At 52.6% G+C, this 24,147-nt stretch overlaps 1 protein-coding gene across 19 annotated transcripts in view; it reads left to right on the plus strand.

Moving 5' to 3' along the window:
• Positions 1–24,147, plus strand: part of Iqsec1 (IQ motif and Sec7 domain ArfGEF 1) — a 327,627-nt gene that overhangs the window by 297,997 nt on the left and 5,483 nt on the right. For all 19 annotated transcript variants that reach the window (XM_075983491.1, XM_075983498.1, XM_075983499.1 and 16 more), the window contains 10 exons: positions 1,165–2,411; positions 10,262–10,423; positions 12,616–12,738; positions 13,890–14,056; positions 17,036–17,175; positions 17,551–17,580; positions 18,715–18,840; positions 19,857–19,956; positions 21,251–21,412; positions 21,977–22,153. In XM_075983491.1, the coding sequence (XP_075839606.1) occupies positions 1,165–2,411; positions 10,262–10,423; positions 12,616–12,738; positions 13,890–14,056; positions 17,036–17,175; positions 17,551–17,580; positions 18,715–18,840; positions 19,857–19,956; positions 21,251–21,412; positions 21,977–22,153 (2,434 nt within the window). The remainder of the gene's footprint in view (positions 1–1,164; positions 2,412–10,261; positions 10,424–12,615; positions 12,739–13,889; positions 14,057–17,035; positions 17,176–17,550; positions 17,581–18,714; positions 18,841–19,856; positions 19,957–21,250; positions 21,413–21,976; positions 22,154–24,147) is intronic.

Below are 24,147 nucleotides of genomic sequence, written 5' to 3' on the forward strand. Positions count from 1 at the left end.
GCTTGTTGGTGTAGCAGTGCAGCCATCTCTGGACGGCAGTGAAAGAACTCCCCAGTCTCCTGGCTGTTCCTAGAGCTGCTTCCTGGTAGCCCTGAGATGGTGTGCAGAGGGGCCTCTCCTAGACTTGGGCCACAACCCTGGCTTTGCTGTCTCTGGTGTTCTGTATCAGACTATGCATCTTTCTAACCTAACCCGGGGTAGAGAGGGACCTCGTGTGTCCTTTTGTAATGCCATGCATGATGGATGAGGTGCTGGCTCATAGTGCCAGACAGGTGCAATCAGGATTTTACCTCGTCCTGAGAACCTGAATCCTTTCCTCATTCCCACAGAGACAGAGCCCAGCCCCAGCAGCCAGAGACAGATTGCTGATTCCTGCAGACCAGGCTATAGCTAACTGTGTTTCATACTCACCCAGGATCCAGACTCAGGATTAGCCCTCAGCCTAGGTAGACTGTAAGGCCTGAGACTTCAGGACATCTTGGGTCATTCTTGACAGATATTGAGCTGAGGTGCCTGAGAACTTGCCCAGCGCCCCTCACAACTCACAACCATGCCCATCAGAGCTCATGGAGCTATAGGATAAAAGGAGAGCCAGCCTTGCCAAGTCTTACCTAGGTCTCAGCTCAGCCATCTGTATAGCAAGGAGCACAGAGACCTGCATCTGCATCACGACTGCATCTGCCACCTGGGAATGGGGCTGAGCTCTTCATCCATCTGCCCCTGGCCTGTGCCGGGCACCTGCCTTTCATCACTGGGAGCTTACCAGAGTACTAGAAAGTGGGTCCTACTACCGCCCCATGTCACAGTTAAGGAAATGGAGGACTTCGTGGTTCCAAGGCTTGTCCAAGCTGAAGAGAGGCAGAGCTGAGGTCAAGCCACACCCTCTGACTAGGTTCTGACCTGTTCGTGCCTCAGATTCCCCAGCTCTGGGGTCACATCTGTAGATAGATTTTTAGAAAACCTGCAGGGCCCATAGCTTCAATGGCCAGAGGTATTGAGATTCTCAGCACATGTGTGTTACTGCCTTTACCCTGACACTGAAAACCTCCAACCACCCCGTGGTGAGACCATCCCAGGTTACATCGCTACAGAGCATAAAAAGGGTAGATACCTGTCTCTGTGTCATCACACAGGGCCCACATTCTCCTCTCCTTACCCCACCAGGTGGAAATGCTAGAACGCAAGTATGGGGGACGCCTTGTGACCCGCCATGCAGCCCGCACCATCCAGACGGCGTTTCGCCAGTACCAAATGAACAAGAACTTTGAGCGCCTGCGTAGCTCCATGTCAGAGAACCGCATGTCACGCCGCATTGTGCTGTCCAACATGAGGATGCAGTTCTCCTTTGAAGGCCCCGAGAAGGTGCACAGCTCCTACTTTGAGGGCAAGCAGGTCTCTGTGACCAATGATGGCTCCCAGCTGGGTGCCCTGGTGCCATCAGAATGTGGAGACCTTAGCGACCCAGCCCTCAAGTCTCCAGCACCCTCCAGTGACTTTGCAGATGCCATCACAGAACTGGAGGATGCATTCTCCCGGCAGGTGAAGTCCCTGGCTGAGTCTATCGATGATGCCCTCAATTGCCGCAGCCTACACAGTGAGGCGGTACCAGCCCCAGACACAGCACGGGCCCGGGACGCTGAGCCCAAGCCAGGCCTTCATGGCATGGACCACCACAAATTGGATGAGATGACAGCCTCATATAGCGATGTCACCCTCTACATTGATGAGGAAGAGCTGTCACCGCCTCTGCCGCTCTCACAGGCCGGGGATCGGCCTTCCAGCACAGAGTCGGACCTGCGGCTAAGGGCTGGGGGTACAGCCCAGGACTACTGGGCCTTGGCCCACAAGGAGGACAAGGCTGACACAGACACGAGCTGCCGAAGCACACCATCACTGGAGCGGCCAGAGCCAAGGCTGCGGGTGGAGCACCTTCCCTTGCTTACCATTGAGCCACCCAGTGACAGCTCAGTGGAACTCAGCGACCGCTCAGATCGAAGCTCACTCAAGAGGCAGAGCGCCTATGAGCGCAGCCTCGGTGGACAGCAAGGCAGCCCCAAGCATGGCCCCCACGGTGGTCCCCCCAAAGGCCTCCCCCGGGAGGAGCCTGAGTTGCGGCCTCGGCCCCCCAGACCTCTTGAGGGCCACCTGGCCATCAATGGTTCAGCCAACCGGCAGAGCAAATCTGAGTCTGACTACTCAGATGGGGACAATGATAGCATCAACAGCACATCCAACTCCAACGATACCATAAACTGCAGCTCTGAGTCCTCATCACGGGACAGCCTGCGAGAGCAGACACTCAGCAAGCAGACATACCACAAGGAGACCCGCAACAGCTGGGACTCACCAGCTTTCAGCAATGATGTCATCCGTAAGAGGCATTACCGAATTGGCCTGAATCTCTTCAACAAGTGAGTTTCCCCTTCATGCATGGTGGATAGACTCACATGGCCTTGGCAGTCACAACCCTAGGCCTAGGCAGGATAAGGCAAGAGGCGAATTGACCTTCCTTCCTGCTGTGAGCCTCTGCCCACCTCCCCACTGAGGCTGGAGTCTCAGGCAGTCTTTATAATAAGGTCAAGGCAGGATGCTATGCCATGTTTATAGTTAGAGCAGCTTTGAATCTCAGGAGACCCAGCTCCTTCCAAAGACCATTGTGGAGGTGGCAGATGTTCCTGGGCTAGACAGCAGAGTGGGGACTGTTTTGTGGTAAATCCCTACCCATCATTCCCACCCATGTGTCCCCATAGAAGGTTCAGGGACAATATGAAGTACAAAGATCTTGAACAAGCCAGTGGCAGGTTTCTATCTGTAGGCTGCCGCTGACAGAACAAGGGGCTCAGGGAAAGTGCGGCTGGGCCTTCCTGAGAGCGAAGCCATGGTAAGAGGTGGATATTTAAAGTAAACTATTCTTAGCAGGGTCAAAAATAGCATGGGAAGTGGGGAGGGCTGAGCACACCCTCGGAGGGGACCTTGGCAACTCTTGTTTAACCTGAGATTTCACATTTCCTTCCCTGGGGACTCTGGGATTTGGGGTCATCAGACTCCAGCCTGGTGTGGTTTCCCTGGGGGCTGTGGACCTGAAAAGCATGTGACTAGCCTGCCTGCTGGTTACAAGCATACACCCTAGGAGTTTCCCAGAAGGGCCACAGGAGGGTAGTGGGGCACAGTGGGGGTCAGCCACATCTGAGCCACACCTCTCTGCTCCCTGCTGCTCCTTCAAGACTAGGATGGCCTGATTTTGAGCATCCATAGCCTTGCAGATGGACTGTGACAACAGAGGGACCTGCTAGGGAGGGTGTGGTATGTAGGCTGTTGAAGGTCTTGCTTGTTGGTGATGATGGACCTTGTTTCCTGTGTGCCACATGGGGTGCACCCCAGCATGGTCCTCTGAAGGTCATTTGGCTTGCTGCTTCAGCCTCTTCATGACTCTGGAAACATGACACTGTGTATGGACTGTCCCCCACACCTTCTCAGGATGACACCTTCTCAGGATGGATTTGTAGGCTCCTGGGTAGGGATTTTCTTTGGCATCAGAGCTACCAAGTTCGTGTTTAAAGGGGGCAATACCTGTTTCCCACCCTTGATCTGACAGTGCTTGCTCCCCACCCACAACATTCTGTGTTGCCCTGCTTCCTCCGGGCAGAGTATAGATTATATCATTGTCATTTGTATTTTCTGCTTACTTTAAAGGCAACACCTGCCTGCTCTTTTCTGTTTCACCTCATTCAAATAACCGTTGAGGTTATTTGCCCATTTCTTCATGGTCACTCTTTTCCCCCTAGTTCTAGGTCTTGAGTTTAGGACCAGTGGCAAGTACTTCCCTCATATTTTGAGACAAGATATCGCAAAATTGCCCAGGCTGGCCCGGAACTCACTGTACAGCCCCAGCAGGCCTTGACTTTATGACCCTCCTGCCTGAGCCTCCTGAGGTTCAATGTTTGTTACTTTTGAGGATATGTCATCATGGGGCCTTCTTAAGGATGACTCTCAGAATTAGAAGTATGTCCCCCGCTGGCTCCTTTTCTTTCTTGTCTTTTTCTTAGAGTTTTTATTTGCAGATATAATTTGAACACAATTAAAGGACCCCGAGAAGTATCTAATTGGCTTTAGCTGCACTGCTCTGATCTGATGGACATGTTTAATTTCACTGGGTGCAGCCACCAGTACCTCTGTGTTTGAAATTGCTTTTTCTTTTTATGTTTTGTTTTCTATTCTAATTATTTTGCCCTGCTGGGGACTGAACCCAGGGCCTTGAAAAGGCTAGACAAGTGCTTACCACTGAACCAAACGCCAACTTTTACACTCCATACATCTGCTGTGCGTGTATGTTTTCATGAGTGAGCAGGTGCTGATACATGTGTGTGCCCATGCATACATGTGTGTTAATGCTATCTCCCCAGCCCCTCATGTGTCTAGGTATTAAGACAAGGACCTCGCCGTTGTCACATCTTTCACAGATAGTTGTTCCTTGTGAATTTTAGAATCAACTCATTGAGGTCCTTCAGTGGACACTAGAGCCATCTCCATATTGGAAGTGAATTTGGAGAAATGTCCCCTTAACACGGCCAGAGACGGGACTGGAAGACCCAACCTAGGGTCATTCATAATTAAAACTAATGAAAATTAACTTGGCTCTCCAGGGGCACTAGCCATGTGGTTACTAGAGACCAAGGTAGGTGCATACTGTGAAACACGCCAGGCCAGCCTAGATCCCAAAGGGGCAGCCTGCAACAATTCTGGTTCTGGGAGATCTAGCTGGTAGCCACTGGCAGGAACCAGCAAGGTTCCACGTGAAACAGACACCAAGGCCCTGGCTGGTTCTCAGCTCAGCCCCTAACAAGCACCTAGCCTCAGTTTCCTCCTTCACTCCAATCATGATGCCAGGGAACATTGGAAATTCTGAGAGAAGTCATGTTGCTTTAAGTTTGCCAGATAAGCCAGACCTCTTTGCCAGTCCATTTCTAAAGCTCTTCCTTCCATAGATGTGAGGAAGAGCTCTAGGACTCAGAATTGGCTGGCAGCTCAAGGTTTAGTTCACAGAACCCCAGGGCCCCTCCAGGGACAGATCTGAGAGCCTGAGCATTCTGGCCTGGGCTGGAGTATAACTACTTTGCCCTAGGGCCTTTGTGTTCGGAGCCAGGCCTTTACTCAGCAGTCCCAGTACCATGCCAGGTTCCCACTTTTAAAACCCAACTTTCATTCCCGTCTGATTTCACTCCCAGGCTCTGCCCCCTGCTTGTCTCCTCTCCTACTACCCAGGACTCTGGTCTCCTGCTCTTACTACTGCCATTCCTCCAGGCCCTGCCTTTACTTGCATACCTGAGTTCCCTCCAGGACGCAGAGGCCTTCTACAATACTGTCTAGCAAGTGATACCTGTATGTCCAGAGGATCCCTCTTAGGAGTCTGCAGAGAGCTGCATGGTGATCCACAGTGAGAGAGCTAGAAAAAGAAAATGAAACAGGAGAGCTGGGACAGTAAGGCGAGTGGTAGGGGCCTCACTCATGAGGCTGTGCCACCTCCAGATGTCCTCAGGCCCCTGTCCAGGCCCCAGCTGCACATCTGGTAGGCAGCTCTCAGAGAAGGCAGGAATCCAAAATCCCAGACAGAAGGGGATCAACTATACCACTGATCTACCCCAAGACCTGGAGTGTATCCCTGGGTCTCAGAGCCTCGTTTGGCACACTTGAAAAAAAATGGGTGTGTGTCCCTGCTCCCAGAACTTGGACAGGATTTAAGACAAAGGGGCGAAGGCCTGGCCTACAGCTGCCATCCCAGGAGGTACTATGGGTGGCTGCTGTCATCATGCTCAGCTCAGCCTTTGCAGTCAGACCTCCTACCACTGAAGAGGCCTTGGGGGCTCTTCTTGGCCTTGTGCAGCTGGCTGTGGGAGGGGCAGATGAACATTATGCTCTGTAAGGTCCCTTCACAGTCTCGTTCTTGTTTTCACTCAGAGCATCCATAGCTGCTTGTGCCACAGAGCTTGTAGTGGAATGACAATGAGAGACTGGAGGGAAGTGCCTACAACAAGTGTGGACTCCCAGTCATGCTTAAGTCTGAATCAACCTGATGTCAGGAAAGCTGGCTTAGCCAGACTTAGAGGAGGCAGGCATGCCAAACCCGGAAGTAGACAGCAGGGTGGAACTGTGAGTGGACTCACTGCCAACCTCCTGCCTGTTGAGAAAGACCTCTAGGTCCTGACGATGAAGTGGGTGAGGCATAGAAGCAGAAGCCAACACTTTCTGATGCTAGGTCCTCGCAGTATGTACTCTAGGAAGCTGACTTTCCTTTGCAGCACCCGGGTGGTGGCTCAGGGAGGTTTGGGGGCTTCCTCAGGCAACAGAGTACTGAAAGACCTGGCATTGTCTTACTGGGCATCCTGGAGCTCAGTGACTTGCCTCTTCTGGCCTCTGATTTTGTTGTCTTTAAAGGAAGTGGTTTCCTCCACCAGGAACCCTCCTGACTCCCCACATAGCACCTTAGAATGCCCCAGTCTCTGCGACCATAAAGCTGACACATTTTGTCCAGGTTGCTCTGGTGTCCCTCTGGTTGGCCCTGCTCAGGCCTGGCCTGTTTCCTCCATATAGTCTGCATAGTTCCCAGGGGCTTGATGGAAGATTCCAGCTTGAACTTCCTGCTTCATTCCTGCCAGATGACCCAGTCATCCCTAGGTTGCAAAGGCCCCTGAGAGGTAAAGTAATTTGCCCCAGGGTCTCCAGCCAGTAGACTAAGATTTAAGCCCAGACTTCCTGTTATCTGTCTCCACAGTCAGATAGATCCCTACCTGCCTCACACACCAATGAGAAAACATTGTTTTGGAGGGTGGGAACTTGGTTGGCCTATGGCAGGTAGCTGAAGAAGACTGTAGCGTGCCCCTCTACTTACAGTTTAAAGATCAAAGCAGGCCCTTGGCTTCTTTCCTGTAGGGAAGCCCGACTAGCGGCCACCATGTCTGCATAGGGCAGGAATTGCCTCACTCACAGTGGGGGAAGGACTGCAGGTTGTCCATAGCAGGGGCTCCATAGCATGCATATCCAGCAAAATGACTGTCCTCCTGCATGCAGGCCAGTGTAAGGTAGTGACTCCTGCAAAAAGCCTCTTAAAGGCTCTCACTCAGCCCTGGAGCTACCCCTTATCACAACCTGTCCCCATTGTCCATCCACCCCTCACAGTGGCTTGCAGCTCCTAATCCCTGCTTCTCAGCCACAGGTACCATGACTTCTATGACATCCAGATAGGGTCAGCCCTTCCTACCCTGGGCTTGGGTCACAAGCCGTAGTTGTCTAGGATTATGAGTCTTCCCTTTTACCTGTACCCCTGTCCATTACACACAAGCTTGCACAGACATACAAATACACACACATACACACACATACACACCAGCAGAGACCAGGTCCCAATGCCCCTAGCTTGGCTAGTATGGTGCTCTTGTCCCCTCAGACCAGCCAGTTCTAGAACACAGAAACTAACTCTTAAGCATCCTGTTCCAAGCATGTAGGCCTCTAAGCCCACTTGTCTACTATCTGTCTATCCTTCCTTTTTCCTTTCCCCAGTCCCCACTGCCAGCCAACCTGGGACAGATGTGACCCTCAGCCAGCAACCCCTTCAGGGCCTCTACCTCAAGGGTATCCCTAGGCCTTGCTTAAAAAGACACTCTCTGCTGCACTTAAGGACCTATCCCCCCCTTAGGCTCCCAGGCCCCCTGACCATGCCACTAGTCCAGTGTCTGCAGCAGGTTCAGTGTCTGACATCTTAATTCCTGAAGAGCATATGCCCTGGGAGATGCCATAGCATAGCACCCTGTAGAGCATCCTCACTTTCCTGGGTAGGGGAACATGTGTAGGAGCCCATATCATGGACCTGTGTATAATTATAGGAGCAGGAAAAAAAGTAAGAATGTGCCCAAAGCAGGGGGCAGAGTACCCATTTGGGTGGGAAATGGACCAGGTCATCTTGGGCTACTTCATTGCCAGCTGTGCCAGGACCTGACTGGCCAGCTTCATGGACTTAGCACATCTGCAGGACACTGCTGTCAAAGGGCCAGTAGGCAGTGGTACCCAGAAGACAGAAGGCTAGACTCTGCGCACTGGGATAAGGGAATGTGCCTGGGCTCCCCGACTGTGGGCACAGGCTGGGTCTGCTTGGGCTGACTCTAGAACACACTTTACTGCTCAGTAGTTCTCAGTGACTGCGGACAGAGGGAAAGGTTGCCACTCTGATCCAGATGCGCAGCCTGGCCCTAGGGGTTCCACACAGCTCCACCCTCCAGAGCAGGACACATATCCTGAGAGTCAGTCACCTGTACAACTATTTTCAGACTCATTCATGTCATCCTGTGACAACAGGGCCTCCCTGCAGGTAAGCTGAGGGCTCAGATTTACACAAACAGGAAATCAGAGGCTGAGGGCAGGAAGAAGCCTATCTGCATCAGAAGACACTCCTTTCCCTGGACCCTGAATTGTCCCACACACAGCCAGACAGGTGTCAAATGTACTATGCTCTGCCCTAGAACCAGGGCAGGCTATAGGCTCTTTCTATACCTGCTGTGTCTGGCCTGTATATGGTCTGATGACCTAGCTAGTGAGACCACACCCTGGTGGGATGGGGAGGGCACACTTAACCCTGTAGTGCTGCCCCAGACACCTTCCTGTGGCCCTGGCCTCCCAAGAAGGGCCAGTGTGGTGCATCTGGTGGACATCCAGCCTCTGGCTCTGCTTCTGCAGCAGTTTGCTCAGCATGAAGCTTCCTGGTGCTCAGTATGTACTTCTTCCCAGGGCCTGGATGGTCCTGGTCAAGTGTCAGTAGGTAGAGACCATTTCCTGTCTTCAGCTAGATTCTTGGCCCACTTCCCTCTGGGGCAGGGAGTACAGACACAGAAGGGAAAATAAGGAAACTACCTGCTGTAGGAGTGACAGTTTTGCGGGGACAACAGGAGCCAGCTGGTGCCCTTGGGAGCAACAGGTTGGCAAGAGATTTGTAGTGTTTCCCATCTGGGTCTGCAGTGGACTTGGTTTCTGCTACATGCCTGTGTTCTCAGCAGGCTTTGGGTGACAGCTGAGAGACTTAAAATTTGGGGTTCTCAGAGGACTTCAGGGTGCCATCCAGGAGTGGTCCTTTTCAGTAAATCAAGCGGTCATTGGCAGGAGGAGCAGGGGTAGATCCAGCAAGTCTGGAAGCTGTAGTCCCAGCTCTCTGGAGGCTGACGCAGGAATGAGTACCCCCTGCTTACTAGCCTTTTCCTGTGGTCCTGGAGGCTTCCTCTAGGCAACTCCCTTTCCTGTCTGTGGCAGTCTTCTCTCTCTTCCTCCTTGTCCATTGCGCTCTCACTAAGTCCCCTGTTTGTACAGCCCTGGAAGGTCCAGATTGATGTGGTGTCAGCTAGGCCCTGATTGGATGAATGTGTGCATACAAAATAAAGTTAGAAAGGGGACCAATCAGGGCAGAGCTGTGGTTGTCTTTGCAAACTGTGTGCTGCTTTTCCAGCCTAGTAAAACCTGGGAGCTCTGGCTGTCAAGCTGGGGCTCTGTTGCAGCTGAGATTTGTGGCTTCCTTGCCCTCAGGGACCCCTCCTACCCCTAGCTCTGACTTAGCTGTCCTTATACCTAGGCAGGCCATGCAGCAGAGAGAGAGAGAGAGAGAGAGAGAGAGAGAGAGAGAGAGAGAGAGAGAGGAGAGGGAGAGGGAGAGGGAGAGGGAGAGGGAGAGGGAGAGGGAGAGGGAGAGGGAGAGGGAGAGGGAGAGGAGGAGGAGGAAAGGGCAGAGAGGAGAGGGGAGAGAGGGGGGAGAGAGGGAGGAGAGAGGGAGGGACACAGAGCGTGTGTTTGTGGCACACTTGCTGAGCTGTAGGAGCAGGACTCTGAATTGGTGCAGGTGGGTGGCCAAGCATTAGGATCCCTGCTTGTTACCTGTCTGCAGCTTCCATGAGGAAGAGCAGGCAGCGAGTCTGTTGCTGTGTGGTGTAGTTCATGTTTGCACAAGTATCTATAGGTTATTCTGACAATTGTGTCTCCAGCACCCACAGAAGCCTCTTCTGGGATCTAGGTAGTTGAGTGAGGGGTTTGGAACTAGACAAGACAGATGTCATTTTGAACTCTGAAGTCAGCACCCATACTGCATAGGAGATCCAGGGGATGGAGTAAGTAAACAAACAGAGTTGGTAGATATGGAACACCTATTAAAAGACCCACCTCCTCCCCTGCTCCCTGTGCTCTAGAGGTTGAGCAGTCATTACTAAGCATTCTTCTTGTCCATCCCACCCAGGAAGCCTGAAAAGGGCATCCAGTATCTCATTGAGCGCGGCTTCGTGCCCGACACACCAGTGGGGGTGGCCCACTTTCTGCTGCAGCGCAAGGGCCTCAGCCGCCAGATGATCGGTGAGTTCCTGGGAAACCGGCAGAAGCAGTTCAACCGTGATGTGCTCGAGTAAGTCTGGGGGGCCAGGGCCCCCTTCCACATGCACAACTTGCTGTTAGCGATGAATCCCTCACATGCACATCACCTACTCATGTGCAACATCAGGCTTGCTGTTTGCTGGGATATAGAGTTGCCTCTTTCTTTCCTGGGATGGGTTCTAAACCCCGAGATGTTCAGGGTACTTCCTAAAATGCCCATTTGTCATTTGTCAAACATCTTCCTGCAGACTTCAGTATCTCACACCTACTGATTGCCCCCATATGATGCCAGTGCTCTGTAGACAGATGTGGACAAAATTTGTTTGTTTGTTTTTCCACTATTTTGGGCCTATAGTTGGTGAATCTGAAGTTGGAGGACTTGGCGTGCCTGAACCCCACCTCTGCCACCCAGTCTTATTTGTCCCATCCAACATCCCATGCCATTTCTTACATCCCTACCCTGCCATGTTCACATTGACATCTGTGCCTAATGTAGACTCCACCCCACTCCACCCAGAGCCTCTTGCCATCACACATGACCTTCAGGTAACCCACATCTATGTGGCCTCTTTGATCAGTCCATTCAACTCTGCCTAAGCCATCATCTCACTTTCCTGGTGGGCAGCACTCAGCCACACTCCAACAACCCTGAAAGCTAGAGTATATGACACTGGGCTGTGGGAAACCCTGCAGAGAGGAGGACTCCTGGGCCCATCCTCCAGCTGCTTCCGGTTGTGAGTAGTGCTGCCCAGGGTTTATTGTCTCCCCTAGCAGAAGGGCACACAATTTCTCTACTGTGTCTCTGCTCGGAAGTACACAGGTGGGTCGGGCTAAGAGCAGTCCTAAGTGCGATGGCCTGCTAGCTCTCTCTGCTAGGACTGCCCCCATTTCTATGACTACTGAGAGATTTTACAACTGGCAGAAATACTGAAGTACTGAGCCCAGGGAGAAGTCAGTATTGGGGAGGATGCAAATAGTTATCCCTGCCATGTGCTCAGCCATGTGCTTTGCAGAGGACAACAGCAGCTGGGGAGCAGAAATGAAACGGGCTTACGAGCATGGGTGTTCTGCAGTGTCCTGCAGTGTGGTCTCAGGCAGTTTGGCAAGGACTACTGCCCCTGCCCCTCCATCTCAGAGAGGTGCTGGCCAACACTGTCTTTTTCCACACAGGACACCAGGTATGAGGGGTGGGCCTGGGTCAGACATACCCACACATATACTCATGCAGAAACCCTTTCTGCACTTACACATGTGCACATAGACGTGACCAGCTTTCGTGGAGGCTGGGGCCTTTTAACCAAGGGCATGCAGCGGACCTCTGCAATGATCCTCATGTTTCTTCCCCTTCCTTGCACTACTGAGCATGGAGATGAAGGTGCAGGGAAAGCAGCTCTATTGCCACAGCACTGTCGGTCCCCACTGCCCACCCCCACCCACTGGGTTTCTGGTCTCAGGAAATCCTTGCATTGTTCTCCTCCCATTAGAAAATAGCACTGGCCTCAGGAAGTGGCCAGGCCCCCAGCCTGCCTCCTGGAAAGAAGCTGAACTGCCCAAATTTTGCCTGCCGGCTGCCCTACTTGGGCCCCAGGATGGGCCAGGGAGTGGAGACAGGTCCCTGGCTGATGACACCACCACAGTCCACTCTAGCTTTGTAGCTTCAGCTGCTTTCAGAGGTGACACGGACACCAGGCCGTCCTGGGAAATGCCTCCCAGGCCCCATCCTCTCTGCTCAAGCCTTATCACAGAGAGACTTGAGAGTGTACCTGTCTCCCCTCCTGTCCTATCCTTGCCTGCATACTAGGATGACTCAGTGTCCAGTGTGGCTCTTGAGAGGCTCCCACCAAGCCCTCCACAGAAGAGCAAGACTACTGCCTGGGCACACAGCCTATTCTGGCACCTGAGGGCTCTCTCTCCAGGGTCCATCCCCTGTGTACCCACAGAATACATGAACTACAGTGCTGATCTCTCCATTGGAGAAGAGCCACATCTTTGGGCTCCTCTGTGGAGAACACCATGCATGCATGGAACATACGTCTCCTAAAACTTCGGGGTCTCTGGGTGCCTCAGAAGCCTGGGGATCTGAGGAGCAGGCTTTCCAGAGGCAGTCTGTCTGTCCCCATAGATCCAAGGATCCTTAGTTTTTGACACCCCATCATGTGACATAACTGGATGTACCACCCCATGGGCCTGGCCGCTCTCACAGGCCATCCCTCTCTGTTCCAGCTGTGTTGTGGACGAGATGGACTTCTCTGCCATGGAGCTAGATGAAGCCCTCCGGAAGTTCCAGGCACACATCCGAGTCCAGGGGGAGGCTCAGAAAGTGGAGCGGCTCATCGAGGCATTCAGGTCAGGCCCTGTGTGGGGTAAAGTGGGATACACCACTTTAGTGGAGAGGGATATGCCCCTCATGGGACACATCAGGACAGGTGTCGATGCGTTAGTGGCTCCCTTTTTCCCAGGCACTGGACTGGGCCCCTGGTTCCTGGCAGCTGTAGCTTGGAAGGACAGACCTTATTCTGATTTTTCAGATGAGGAAACTTAGGCTCAGAGGTTAATGTTTCCTCTGCTAGCATTTTGATCACTCTCTCAAAGTTCTCTGGCTTTCCGGAGATAGCTTTCCATTCCCAGGCCTACAGTGTCTCGTGGTGACCCATGACAAGCTATAAAGCCATGTGTCCTGGGCTACTCACTGAATCTACCACTTCCCTGCTATGTTACTTTATAAAGATTACTTAACTTCTTTGTGCCTCCCTTCCCCCACCTGTGTGGTGGGGAAGTCAGTAGCACTTAGATGGGTGGAAGGATTGAGGGACCCATGTACCCCAGCACCTGGCACAACAGTGAAGTTATAGTCATTCCCTCGTGGCAGTGGGCAGACCTGCCATGTTGGGGCCTCCATGCTTGAGGCTTGGAATAGCAGGCTCCTATTCACTGTATCCAGCTGTGGAAGTGGGGTGAGGAGGAGTGAGGATGTGGAAGGTGGACCACTCCGGGGTGTCTTCCCGGGAGGAATGGCTGGGCCTGGCTGGAGAAGGCAGAATTGCTGCTATGCTGCTTACAGGCATTGTCGTCTGCTCTGTCCCTGCCCGTTCATGGCGTCTTCAGTCGTTCATGCAGGAGGATGGTGTGATAATGAGTGGGGCAGAACACGTGACTAGAGTGTTGGGTCAGCTGCCTGAGGCAGAGGTCTCAGGCAGGCACTGAGGCCATAGTGAAGAGAAGCTGGCATCCTCCCCATGGCCCTAGATGGCCAACGTCGCCCTCACTGAGATGCCCTCATCCCAGGCAAGAGAATGAAGGACACGGTCTTGAAAATTTCCCTCTTGTGCCAGCCTGTCCATAGGTGAACTACATCCCCACAATAGCACTTGGATCCCAGGGAGCTGTCGTTCCTGGGCAGTCAGCAATCTCAGTGGGATGAGGATGGGAGAGGCTGGTGTTAAGACAGTTCACGTGCAAGGCTTAGGTGATCCCTAACCAGCTCCCTGTCCTCCCAGCCAGCGGTACTGTGTCTGCAACCCTGGAGTGGTACGGCAGTTCCGGAACCCAGACACTATCTTCATCCTGGCCTTCGCCATCATTCTGCTCAACACAGACATGTACAGCCCCAATGTCAAGCCTGAGCGCAAGATGAAGCTGGAAGACTTTGTCAAGAACCTCCGAGGTGAGCCAGGAGAGGACATCCTATCACCGAGCCCTGCTCTCCTGCCCTGAGCACCCAGACACACTGAGAGGATCACACAGATCTGAGATCTGGGTTCAGAGAGCCCTTCAGAGTGGAGTGTAGCCTGCGCCATACATGCCCTTCACCACAGGGGGGGCAGTGTCTGCTTGTTCCAAGGGCAGAGAGGACCTTCCTTAAATGGACGTTTACCTCATGGATGCATTTTGAAAGGGAGCCCTCTCTGCCTTTCCTGTCAGCATGGTGTTTTCTTACAGTGATAGTGATAGGAAACCCCATGTATTGTCAAGGAAGTAGAATATTGCTTCCCAGCTGGAGAGATGCTGCCTTTGGCTGCAGGTGAGAGCATCACTGGAGGTACTGTGTATATTACCTAAAGAAGCAAAGCAGACCCACTTGATCAGATTCTTGAGTGCCTACTGTGGCTCTGTCATCTGTCCCCTGTGCAGGAAGATGCTCCTGGATGGTGCTCTCCAGTTCCTATGAACTTTTATGGTGTCTTTACTCACTGTAGCAGGAAGGCTGGGAACACCTCACATCCCCTGGGCAGTGACCCCAGCTTGGATCTAGACACACACCAATGGTTCCTGCTGGTCCTATGGGGGCGGGGGAATAGTGCTGAGTGGGTCAGGTCCAGAGTCTTCATTGCATGAAGCTTGTGGTTGCGTGTTGACCAAGGTAGCTTGTGATTCCTAAGGAGTTGTACCACCAGGAGGGAGACAGAAGGCAGAAATGCAGGGACCAGGTGGTAAAGCAGAAGCCAGGATGCTAATGGCTGCCTCTGCGGATGGCCCCAGGCCCTGTTTTGCCCAAATTCTCTTGCTGGACCAAACTAATTTTTGTGGTGACCCTTGGTTGAAAAGCCAGAACTTTTTCCTGGAGGAAGAAGGCTCCAAGAGGTACAGGGTGACTGGGTGAGATGTTTAAGGTCAACCACCTTCAAGGCAGTGCTTGAGTCTCTCCCTCCCCCCTTCTCTTTCCTCCCTGCCCTCTCTCAATGTGGACCCAGCTGTTTTGGGATAAGAGTAGTGTTATAATCCGGCTAGGCAGGGCAGGGCTGAACACCCCACTCCTAGGGAGGCCATTGCTCCATCAGTTCTAGCTACCTCTTTTCCAGTCAGGAGCTTGTGTGTCTTTGGTCCCATCTGACCTGTGCTTCAGAGGGGGCTGAAGGCTTATAGGGAGTGATAGGCCCAGAGTCACAGCAGGTGATTGGTAGGGACAGGACAGGGTCTAGACCTCTCCAAGTCAGGGAGCTTCTGAGGGAGGCAACCCCACCCCCAGCACATGTTCCCTCAACAGTTTTCCTCAGTTTACTCAACAGTGCTGGTAGCAGGGAGGTCCTGTAGTGTTCAGAAATGGTGAAGAGGACTTGCTCAACTTCTTGGAGCCTTCAACTTTTGTGTTTTTCTTTAAACTACATTTTATTGTTTGTGTGAGTATGAGTCCGAGTGCTCAGAGGTGGTAGGAGGAAACCAGCTCTCAGTCCTGAGGAGACTTGTGTTGCTAAGGCACGTGTGTGGAGGTCAGAGGACAATTGGAGGAGAGTCAGTTCTCTCTTCCTACCCTGTGGGTCTCAGAGATCAGACTTAGGCCATCACTTATCCACTGAGCCATCTTGCCAGCCATAATCTATCTTTAAGAAACAGAAAGTGAAAGTTCTCCAGTGTAGCCCCTGCCTTACCAAGGCCACATCTCTGAGGGTCTTGGCCTGAGCAGAGCAGCCGCAGCAGGGCCCTAGGAACTGAGCCCATCTGTGGAGAACGTCTGTTCTCATTACTCTGCATCTCTTTGTTTCTTGTCTGAGGAGCACACAGTAAGGTGGCTGAGTGGTTGATGTAGGAAGTGGGTGGGAGCTTGGGTCACTCAGCCTTTGAGAGGAAAACAGTAATGCTACCACCAGGCTGGTATGTGTCTCTTCTCCCATGACACAAGCTCCTCAAAAGCAGTCAGTGGAGAAGAGGAGGTTAGAAGTGCTGATTCTGGTGGGCATGTTCTATGGGAGGTCATAATCCTCTCAGTCCTGGTCCTGTGCGGGCTGAGGGCTAAGTTTGCTGCAGAGAGCCTGCTCTCCTGAGGGTTTCTCTCCCCCCCCCCAAAAAAAAACCTTTTTTACTATAGGGGAAAAGGTGGTTTATGTGCTTGGGGTTATAGTGGCCTAGGTATAGTCTGGCCTAGCCTCTTCCATGGGATGGTGACACCAGAGATAGCCACAGCTCTGTTGAGGTTGCTTAGACACACCATGAGCCTCGCTCATTTCTCGGTGACAAGCCCATGTATTAACCGATGCTCTTGGTGATTCAAAGGACACCAAACCCAAGAGACTAGGTCACTTACCCATAGCTATGAGGTGTGAAGGGACATGAAGAGGACTTAGCTTCAAATCTGTCAGAGCCTGAACTCACACTTCAGCTTGCATAACCTGTGCACAGTAGACCAGTGGTTCTCAACATGTGGGTCGTGACCCCACAGAAATGGCATATCAGATATACTGCCCATCCAATATTTACATTACCATTCATAACAGTAGCAAAATTACAGTTATGAAGTAGCAGCAAACAACTTTCTGGGTCCTCACCACCACATTGAGGATCTGTATTAAAGGGTCGTAGCATTAGGAAGGTTGAGAAACACTGCCCTAACCTCACCTGTGGAGTTGGAACCTTTGTGGCTATGTCACAGGCTTCGCTTCATTTGTAAAATACGCCTACAAAGGCCTGTGGACATGGCGGAGAAGGTAATACAACCCTGTTCTGTGATCTGCTGGTTCTGGTGGGAGGACTCAAGAGACCCACAACCAGGGACCTCGGAAGGTCCCTTCCAAGACCAGGAAGAGGTTTGCTCTGCTGGTTCCTGCTAGAAATGTGTGAATCCAAGGTCTGCCTGGGGGCCCCAGACTAAATGGAGACTCTGTTGCCCAAATCCAGCTACTCTCATGTCTCCTCACTTTCCCTTGACCAGGTGTGGACGATGGCGAAGACATTCCCCGGGAGACGCTGATTGGGATCTATGAGCGGATCCGTAAGCGGGAACTGAAGACCAACGAGGACCATGTGTCCCAGGTGCAGAAGGTTGAAAAGCTCATCGTGGGCAAGAAACCGGTATGCACTGGGCCTGGTCCTCCACCCTTAGTGTAATCCCGGGTCAGTTCAGTCACCACTGGAAGGACCCCCCTGGCCTGGAGCTTTTTCTGAGTAGTTCCTCTGGTGTTTATGAATTGCAGCTGCCCACCTGAGAACATGAGACCCTTGGTGACTAATGAGCCACAGTGGCTCGTGGTCTGTGCCTGCTCGACACTGGCCTAAGGATGCCCTTAGATCTTCCAAGAGACCACAGAGAGCCAGGGCCTCCTTTTGGTAGTACTCCTCGGCAGCCTGGTGGGTGGAGAGAAAGAGCAGGTATTCTGGGCAGAGGGAGGGACACAAGCTACCATTGAGAATGGAAATATCAATTTAGTTTTTCTGGTTTTCCTGCAGATCGGATCCCTGCATCACGGGCTTGGCTGTGTGAGTATATCTCTGTTCTTCCTCTGATCTCCAGTTCCTCTCTCATGCCAAGGTGCTGCTACAGAGTCCAAATTTCCAGAGAGAGCTGAATCTCAGTTTCATAGTTATCCAGCCTCACACTTCTGTGGGTCCTGAGACCTTAGGGATACAAGGAAATGATGGTGGCTGAGAGGACTTTTATGTGACCACCAAGGACCTTCCTGTCTCCCCCACTCTTCGCTCTGCCCCTCACTTCATACCTTCACTGTCCCAGCCACCCTGTCTATCCAAGTGTCCCAGAATACACAAACAGGCACATCCCTGAAAGTCCCCATTATACCCACCTACCGGTCCTCAGCCTCTCAGGTCAGCCTTATCCCAGACTGCCCAAGGAAAGACTCAGCACCCTATTCTCTTGTCCCCTGAAGCCTACACCTTCCATCTGCCCTCATACTGAGCTTCCTGAGCATGCCAGATTGGCCACACTGTCTCTCTCTCCTCCCAAAATGCAGTATTGAACTTAGCAGTTCCACCAAGCAGCTGACAGCTGACTTCCTGTGAGCAGGCCCAGAGGGTTGACTCCACCAAACGTCTGTGTCCTGTGAGAGCTAGGACTCCTAGAGCAATGCTGGGCCTTGCTAATGGTGTGCTCCTGCTACCCCAGAATATACTGGCTTACAGTTTGGCTATGGCAAAGTTGTGGGGATGCTCCTATGACCCAGTGGTGATTTGTGCAGAACACAGGACAAGGCCCTGGCCAGCAGGCATTAGAAGGCACCGTAGGGGTAGGGTTTGGGTAGATGTCCCTGGGGATTCAAATCAGAGCAAGACTCTGCGGTGTCCTGTAGCAACTTCAATTCTGCATGCCTCCGTTTCCTCATCTAGAGAGGACTCTGGGAAGGTTGTCTGCAGAAACAGCACTGGTAAAAGAAGGTGCTTTTGGAGGAGTGAGAATATATGACTTCATCTCTGGCCAGGAGTTCTCTGTGGCGTGTTAGGGAGGGAAGCGGGTATGGCAGGCGCAGGTGCTACTTAAGTCCTGCAGGAGAGCAGAGGTCAGGAATCTCAGAGAGTGCCTTTGGGGATAGTGGTAGAATATTCCCTCCCAGGTCCCTTAGGGCAGGTGGCCATAGTCACATGTCTTTCCCTGCACAGGTGCTCTCTCTTCCCCATCGACGACTGGTCTGCTACTGCCGGCTTTTTGAAGTTCCAGACCCCAATAAACCCCAGAAGCTGGGACTGCATCAGAGAGAGATCTTCCTGTTCAATGACCTCCTGGTGGTATGTGGTGTTGGGGGCTATCAGGGCCCAGATGTCCTTGTGCCCATGCCTGAGCAAGGGCTTTGGCCCATAATAATTCAAGAGAGAGGCTCTGACACGCCCATGAAGAGGGGTGTTCCTTGTTCCATGTGAACATCAAGGGTGCCAGACTCCAGAGAACCTCAGTGTTGAAGGACTCTGCACCCTGAGCAACGCATGCCCCTTTTCAGGAGAGCTCCACATAGCCACAAACCCCATAAAACTAAGGCTTCTAGTGGAACAGTCTCCAGCATTTCCAGGTGTATCACTGGTACTGGGCAGTGTAGGACTCCGCCAGGCACAGTAGGTCACGCCCCCCCCCAAGCTGGCAAAAAAGTGCTTCCCTCCCCCAAGTAGGATTTCTCTTCTAGTTTGCTTTCTATGCCATAATAAACACCACGATCAAAAGCAACTTAACTTGATGAGGAAAGGGTTTAGTTTAGCTTAGTTCATCATGAAAGGAAGTCAGGGCAAGAACCAAAACAAAGCAGAGACCATGGAGAAATGCTGCTTACTGGCTTCCTCAGTTTGCTCTCTCATACCAGGACCACCTACCTGCCCAGGGGTGGCCCTCCCACCTCAATCAAGAAATGCCCCATTGACTTGCCTCCCAGCCACTGTAATACAGGAGCACAGTTACCACACTGGCTTCTGGTCTCTATGATAACAGTGCCTGTTGTGATGGGAGAGACCTCACTCAGGCATGAAGGTTTGAACCCTTGAACAAGCCATCCCAACTCTAAGTATCCTCCTGTGTAGAGAACTTCTTTCATGGGACAGGCTTTCTGCTGGTCTGGAGGTGATGGTCTTGCTCTTAGGAATGGCTCTGAAAGAGCAAGCCCTGGCCCTGAGGTCAGCACAACTCCGCCTTAGCTGCCTGTTCTCAGGCATGGGCACCAGGCCCTGTGCTGTGTCTTGTGCTTCGGTGTCAGCTGTGATGGCACAAGGACTCCAGCCCCCACAGACACTGCAGCTTCACTCCATATCTGCTGCCCTAGGTCACCAAGATCTTCCAGAAGAAGAAGAACTCAGTAACATACAGCTTCCGGCAGTCCTTCTCCCTCTATGGAATGCAAGTCCTGCTCTTCGAGAACCAGTGTGAGTCCCTGGGACCTGTGGGATGTGAGAGGGCACCCCCCCCCTTCGTCCCTGTCACCTCCAGATAGGATGCAAGCCTTCTGGGTACACATTCTGTCCTTCTCAGAACAGGCTAGATGAAACAAGTAGTACTTTCCCAGGGACCAGGGTTTGACCAGGCAGAAGTGGGTTTATCTGTGGCATGTCCAAGAGAAGCATTCAGTGAACAGTCCAATGACACATGCACTGGGAGCTCATTACCTAGGGACTCCCTGCCACCTGTAATGTGGGCCCAGTACTGCCTACCCTATAGGAACCCCACAGTGGCTCTCACAGTATAGTATATAGTTGAACCCAGAGCCTGCTCCTGCCTCTGGAGCTGTCGTTATTGCTTAGGTCTGACCCCTTCTCCCCAGCCTACTGCTTGCTTCTCCTTTGTCTCTTCCGTCACAAGTCCCCAAGCTGGGACAGTTGCTCTACTTAGTATGGCAGGGCTGAGGTGCTTGTAGTAGTGTGGGACCCCTCCTTGTCTCAGCACAGGCTGGTACCATCTTCTGATCAGCCTTCTAGAAACCTACAGGTTCAAAAACTCACCACAGTTGGCTACCAGAAGCACAGTCCTAGCAGCCTGCATTGAGGCTTTCAGCCCTCTTGTTCCTCAGACTGGGGGATAGAAAGATGCTTGTCCTGCTTCCTCACAGCCCTTTCTTACCTTGGCCCAAGAGTGAAGCCGGGCTGTGAATGCTGGTGATCATATGTCATATGCCCCCAGCTCAGATGCCAGGTGACAGCACCAGCTCCTGCAGTGGGAGCCCCTCACTCAGTAAATCCTATGTGATTTGAACAATTTAAAGTGGCTAAGTCTATATCTAAATTTTCACATTCGATTTAGATACCTTGGGCTTCAGCTTGGTGCCACTCAGCGCTCTTTCCATGTGCTCAGGGAGATGCTCATCAGGGCCTCTACTTCCAAGAAAGCCGAGCCACTGAGAGAGATTGTTTGATACAGGGTAGGGGACATGGTACCCCCGAGGGAGCCAGCCATGACTGAAAGTCTTTCAGGAATAAATGACTGTTGTCCCGAGTGTCCTAGGGGAAAGGATAAGACACCACAGACCTGAGGATGCCACTGTCTTCCAGGACTTGGTGCCTGGTAGTGACCATGAGCTTTGGGGTAAGCTGAGTATCTTGGGAAGAAGGCCATTTCCTGCTATGGTTCTGCCACTTCAGGGCCCATCCCAAAGTACACCATCCTCTGGCCAGTGGACCATCCTCTGACTGCTGACTCCATGGCCCTTCCTCTCTTCCCCTACAGACTACCCCAACGGCATCCGGCTGACATCTGCTGTCCCTGGAGCTGATATCAAAGTGCTAATAAACTTCAACGCTCCCAATCCTCAGGACCGGAAGAAGTTCACTGATGACCTGCGGGAGTCTGTTGCTGAAGTGCAAGAGATGGAGAAACACCGGATAGAGTGTAAGTCCCAAGCAGGACATTGAGAGGCACTCCATAGCTCCTGAGTCTCAAGAGGTCTTCCCAGGGAGCCTTCCTGTCAGGTACCAATGACAATGTTCAGAGGTGGTTGGTGCCAGGACTCCCTGAGACCCAGCAATGAGTTATCCAGGTCTTTGTCTCCTCAACAACATGGCCCTTGGGGAGCCATCCTTCCCCTCAGCATACTGCTTGCCTTAGCCTAACCCTTGTTTCTGGTCACTGTGGAGTTGAGTTTATGCCATTCTTATCCTCATTCTAGCCCAGTGACTGTTGGGGCCCTGGCTCTATGTCTCTGCAAACTTGTAGATTCCTACCTATCCCTCTGACTCTCACAGTGTAATGCCACTCCTCTCTCAGAAGCCCTCCTGAGCCTAAAGTGCTAGCTATTCTTTGTTATCACAGGCAGCTGGCCTCCAGGCACTCATTTCTTGTCCAGGATGCCATGATGCCCCCTCCCCCTTTTCCAGGAATCTCCTCCCCTGTTCCAAGAGTTAGGGCCTGGGACAGTGGCCACTGCCTCTCACTGGTCCTCCTGCTCTGTTCCAGCGGAGCTCGAGAAGCAGAAGGGTGTCGTGCGGCCCAGCATGTCACAGTGCTCCAGCCTCAAAAAGGAATCGGGCAACGGAACGCTGAGCAGGGCCTGCCTGGATGACAGCTATGCCAGTGGCGAGGGCCTCAAGCGCAGCGCCCTCAGCAGCTCCCTGAGAGACCTCTCAGAAGCGGGTAAGAGCTGAGCTGAGAAGCAGCCTCTCAGCCGGTGCATGCAGGACTTAAGGCCTGGCATCCATGGGCAGGCATGGTGCTGGAAAGGGCTGCTCAGGCATGGACACAGTTCTCTTGGAGGTCCATGAGCATCCTAGGACTGTAACGGAACACAGAAGTGTCCAAGGGACAGTCTGGGCAATACAGCTAGGGATGGCACCCCATTTCCTACTTCTCCCGGGGTCTTTATCACTCCCCCCCCCATCTATCGCGCTAAGGCTAAGAGCATCAGGCTGATGCGTCCCATGTGCTCTCCACTGCTGTGTGTTCTATGCTAATGACTGAAATGAACGAAGCCTACTGTCTGGGAACCCCCTTTGCCACTGTCCTGGTTTTGCTTCCTGTAGGGCTCTTTTCCTGAGAATTCCAGGCCTCTGTCTAGCCTAAAGCCACTGCCACAGTAGGTGTATGGAAAGCAGAGTGTGGGGGAAACCTGGTGGAAGCTGTTCACCGTCAGCAGTATTTCCTTATTTCTATAGTTTAATTTGCCATTTAGCCCCAGAAAGCAGGAACCCTCAACCGCCTAGATTCTTAGAGGTAGAGAATACTGTGAGCCTCAGGAAGATGCTACCAGTGGACTCATACAGCCTTGGAGTGGGAGTGGAAGCAGGTGCTGTCAGAGCAGCAGCCCCTTAGCTACCACAAGTGTCTCACCAGTCAGTGTGCACGGAGCAGTATGGCCTCTATCCTGTGAGGTGGGACCCTCAGAGCCTGCCCAGCACTCCCTCCCAGCCCTCCCACCACAGCTCTGCCTCATACTGCTTTCTCATTCCTTAGGAATTGTTTTCTCCTCTTTGAGTTTCCTTTGCTTTTGTCATTTTTTTTCCCATGGTGAGAATCTGATACCACCAGCATGAGGGTTTAAGCCAGGGCTTCTCAACCTGGGCACTGAAGACACTCTGGGGCAAATAACTGCCTGCCATTGAACTGTGCCTGGTTCACTGAGGCCAGCAGCACTTTCTCAGTCATGACAACCTGTTGCATGTCCAGAAATGCCAGGTGTCAAATCACTCCTGGTTGAGAACCACTAGCTTCCCAGTGGCCTGTTCAACCCAGCCCATGTCACTCGACTGCTTGGGCCCTGGGGTGGTTTGAGTCTGTGCAGTAGCCCTGCTGTGACTGAGACCCAGGGCAGCAGGCTCAAGGATCAGGTAGAATTACCTGCCTGGTTGCATCCCTGCAAGATGGAGCTCCTTGATGCAGCTGCTCTCTGAATTGTTACTGGTACTTTCCTGGCAAAGTCAAGGATTTCAGGGACAGAAAACTCAAGCAGCTGAGTCCAGACCAAGACTACCTGTGATGTCCAGTGAAGCAGCATCTTATCCTGGAAGACACTGGCAGGGCACCTGGAGAGGCAGGATTCTTGACCTGGGCAACAGCTCCCAGTAGGCAGCCAAGTCGTCCTCACTCTCCACAGTGCACCTGTGCAAGCCTGAGGTGATGGCAGTCAGGTGCACCGTCTCATGAAGATGCAGGCCTTTGCCATTATTTTGGGGCAGGATGCCTTGAGAGCAGCAGCCTTTAGCCCATCCCACCACACACAAGGCTGACCCAGCCATAGCCTGGGATGGCTCACAAGCAAGCCCATCTATAGACATCTCTCTTTGGGAGAGGGAAGGAGACCCAGCTTGAGGCCTGTCCTCTTCCCTGGGCCACAAGAGCCAGGGCCTGTCAGCAGACACTGTAGTAGCCTGCCCAGCCTGGCTCTCCCCAACTAAAATGACCAGCACCAAGTTCCCACAGAGACATCGTATCCTGTACCAGGGCAGTCCGTCTGTAAGAACTCGTGGCAGATGAACAGCTGCAGCACCTACTACACAATGTCCAGTAGAGACTGGGCAGCATGGGCTCTGGAGTCAGTTGCCTGAAGCGTATGCCATTACTCTGCTCCATTCTTGAACAGGCAGGCCTTGGCCTCAGTTTCCTCAGCTGTACTGACAAGTCAATGCCTGTGA

The sequence above is a fragment of the Microtus pennsylvanicus genome, chromosome 8, assembly GCF_037038515.1.
Source record: "Microtus pennsylvanicus isolate mMicPen1 chromosome 8, mMicPen1.hap1, whole genome shotgun sequence".
NCBI classification, from domain to species: Eukaryota; Metazoa; Chordata; class Mammalia; order Rodentia; family Cricetidae; genus Microtus; species Microtus pennsylvanicus.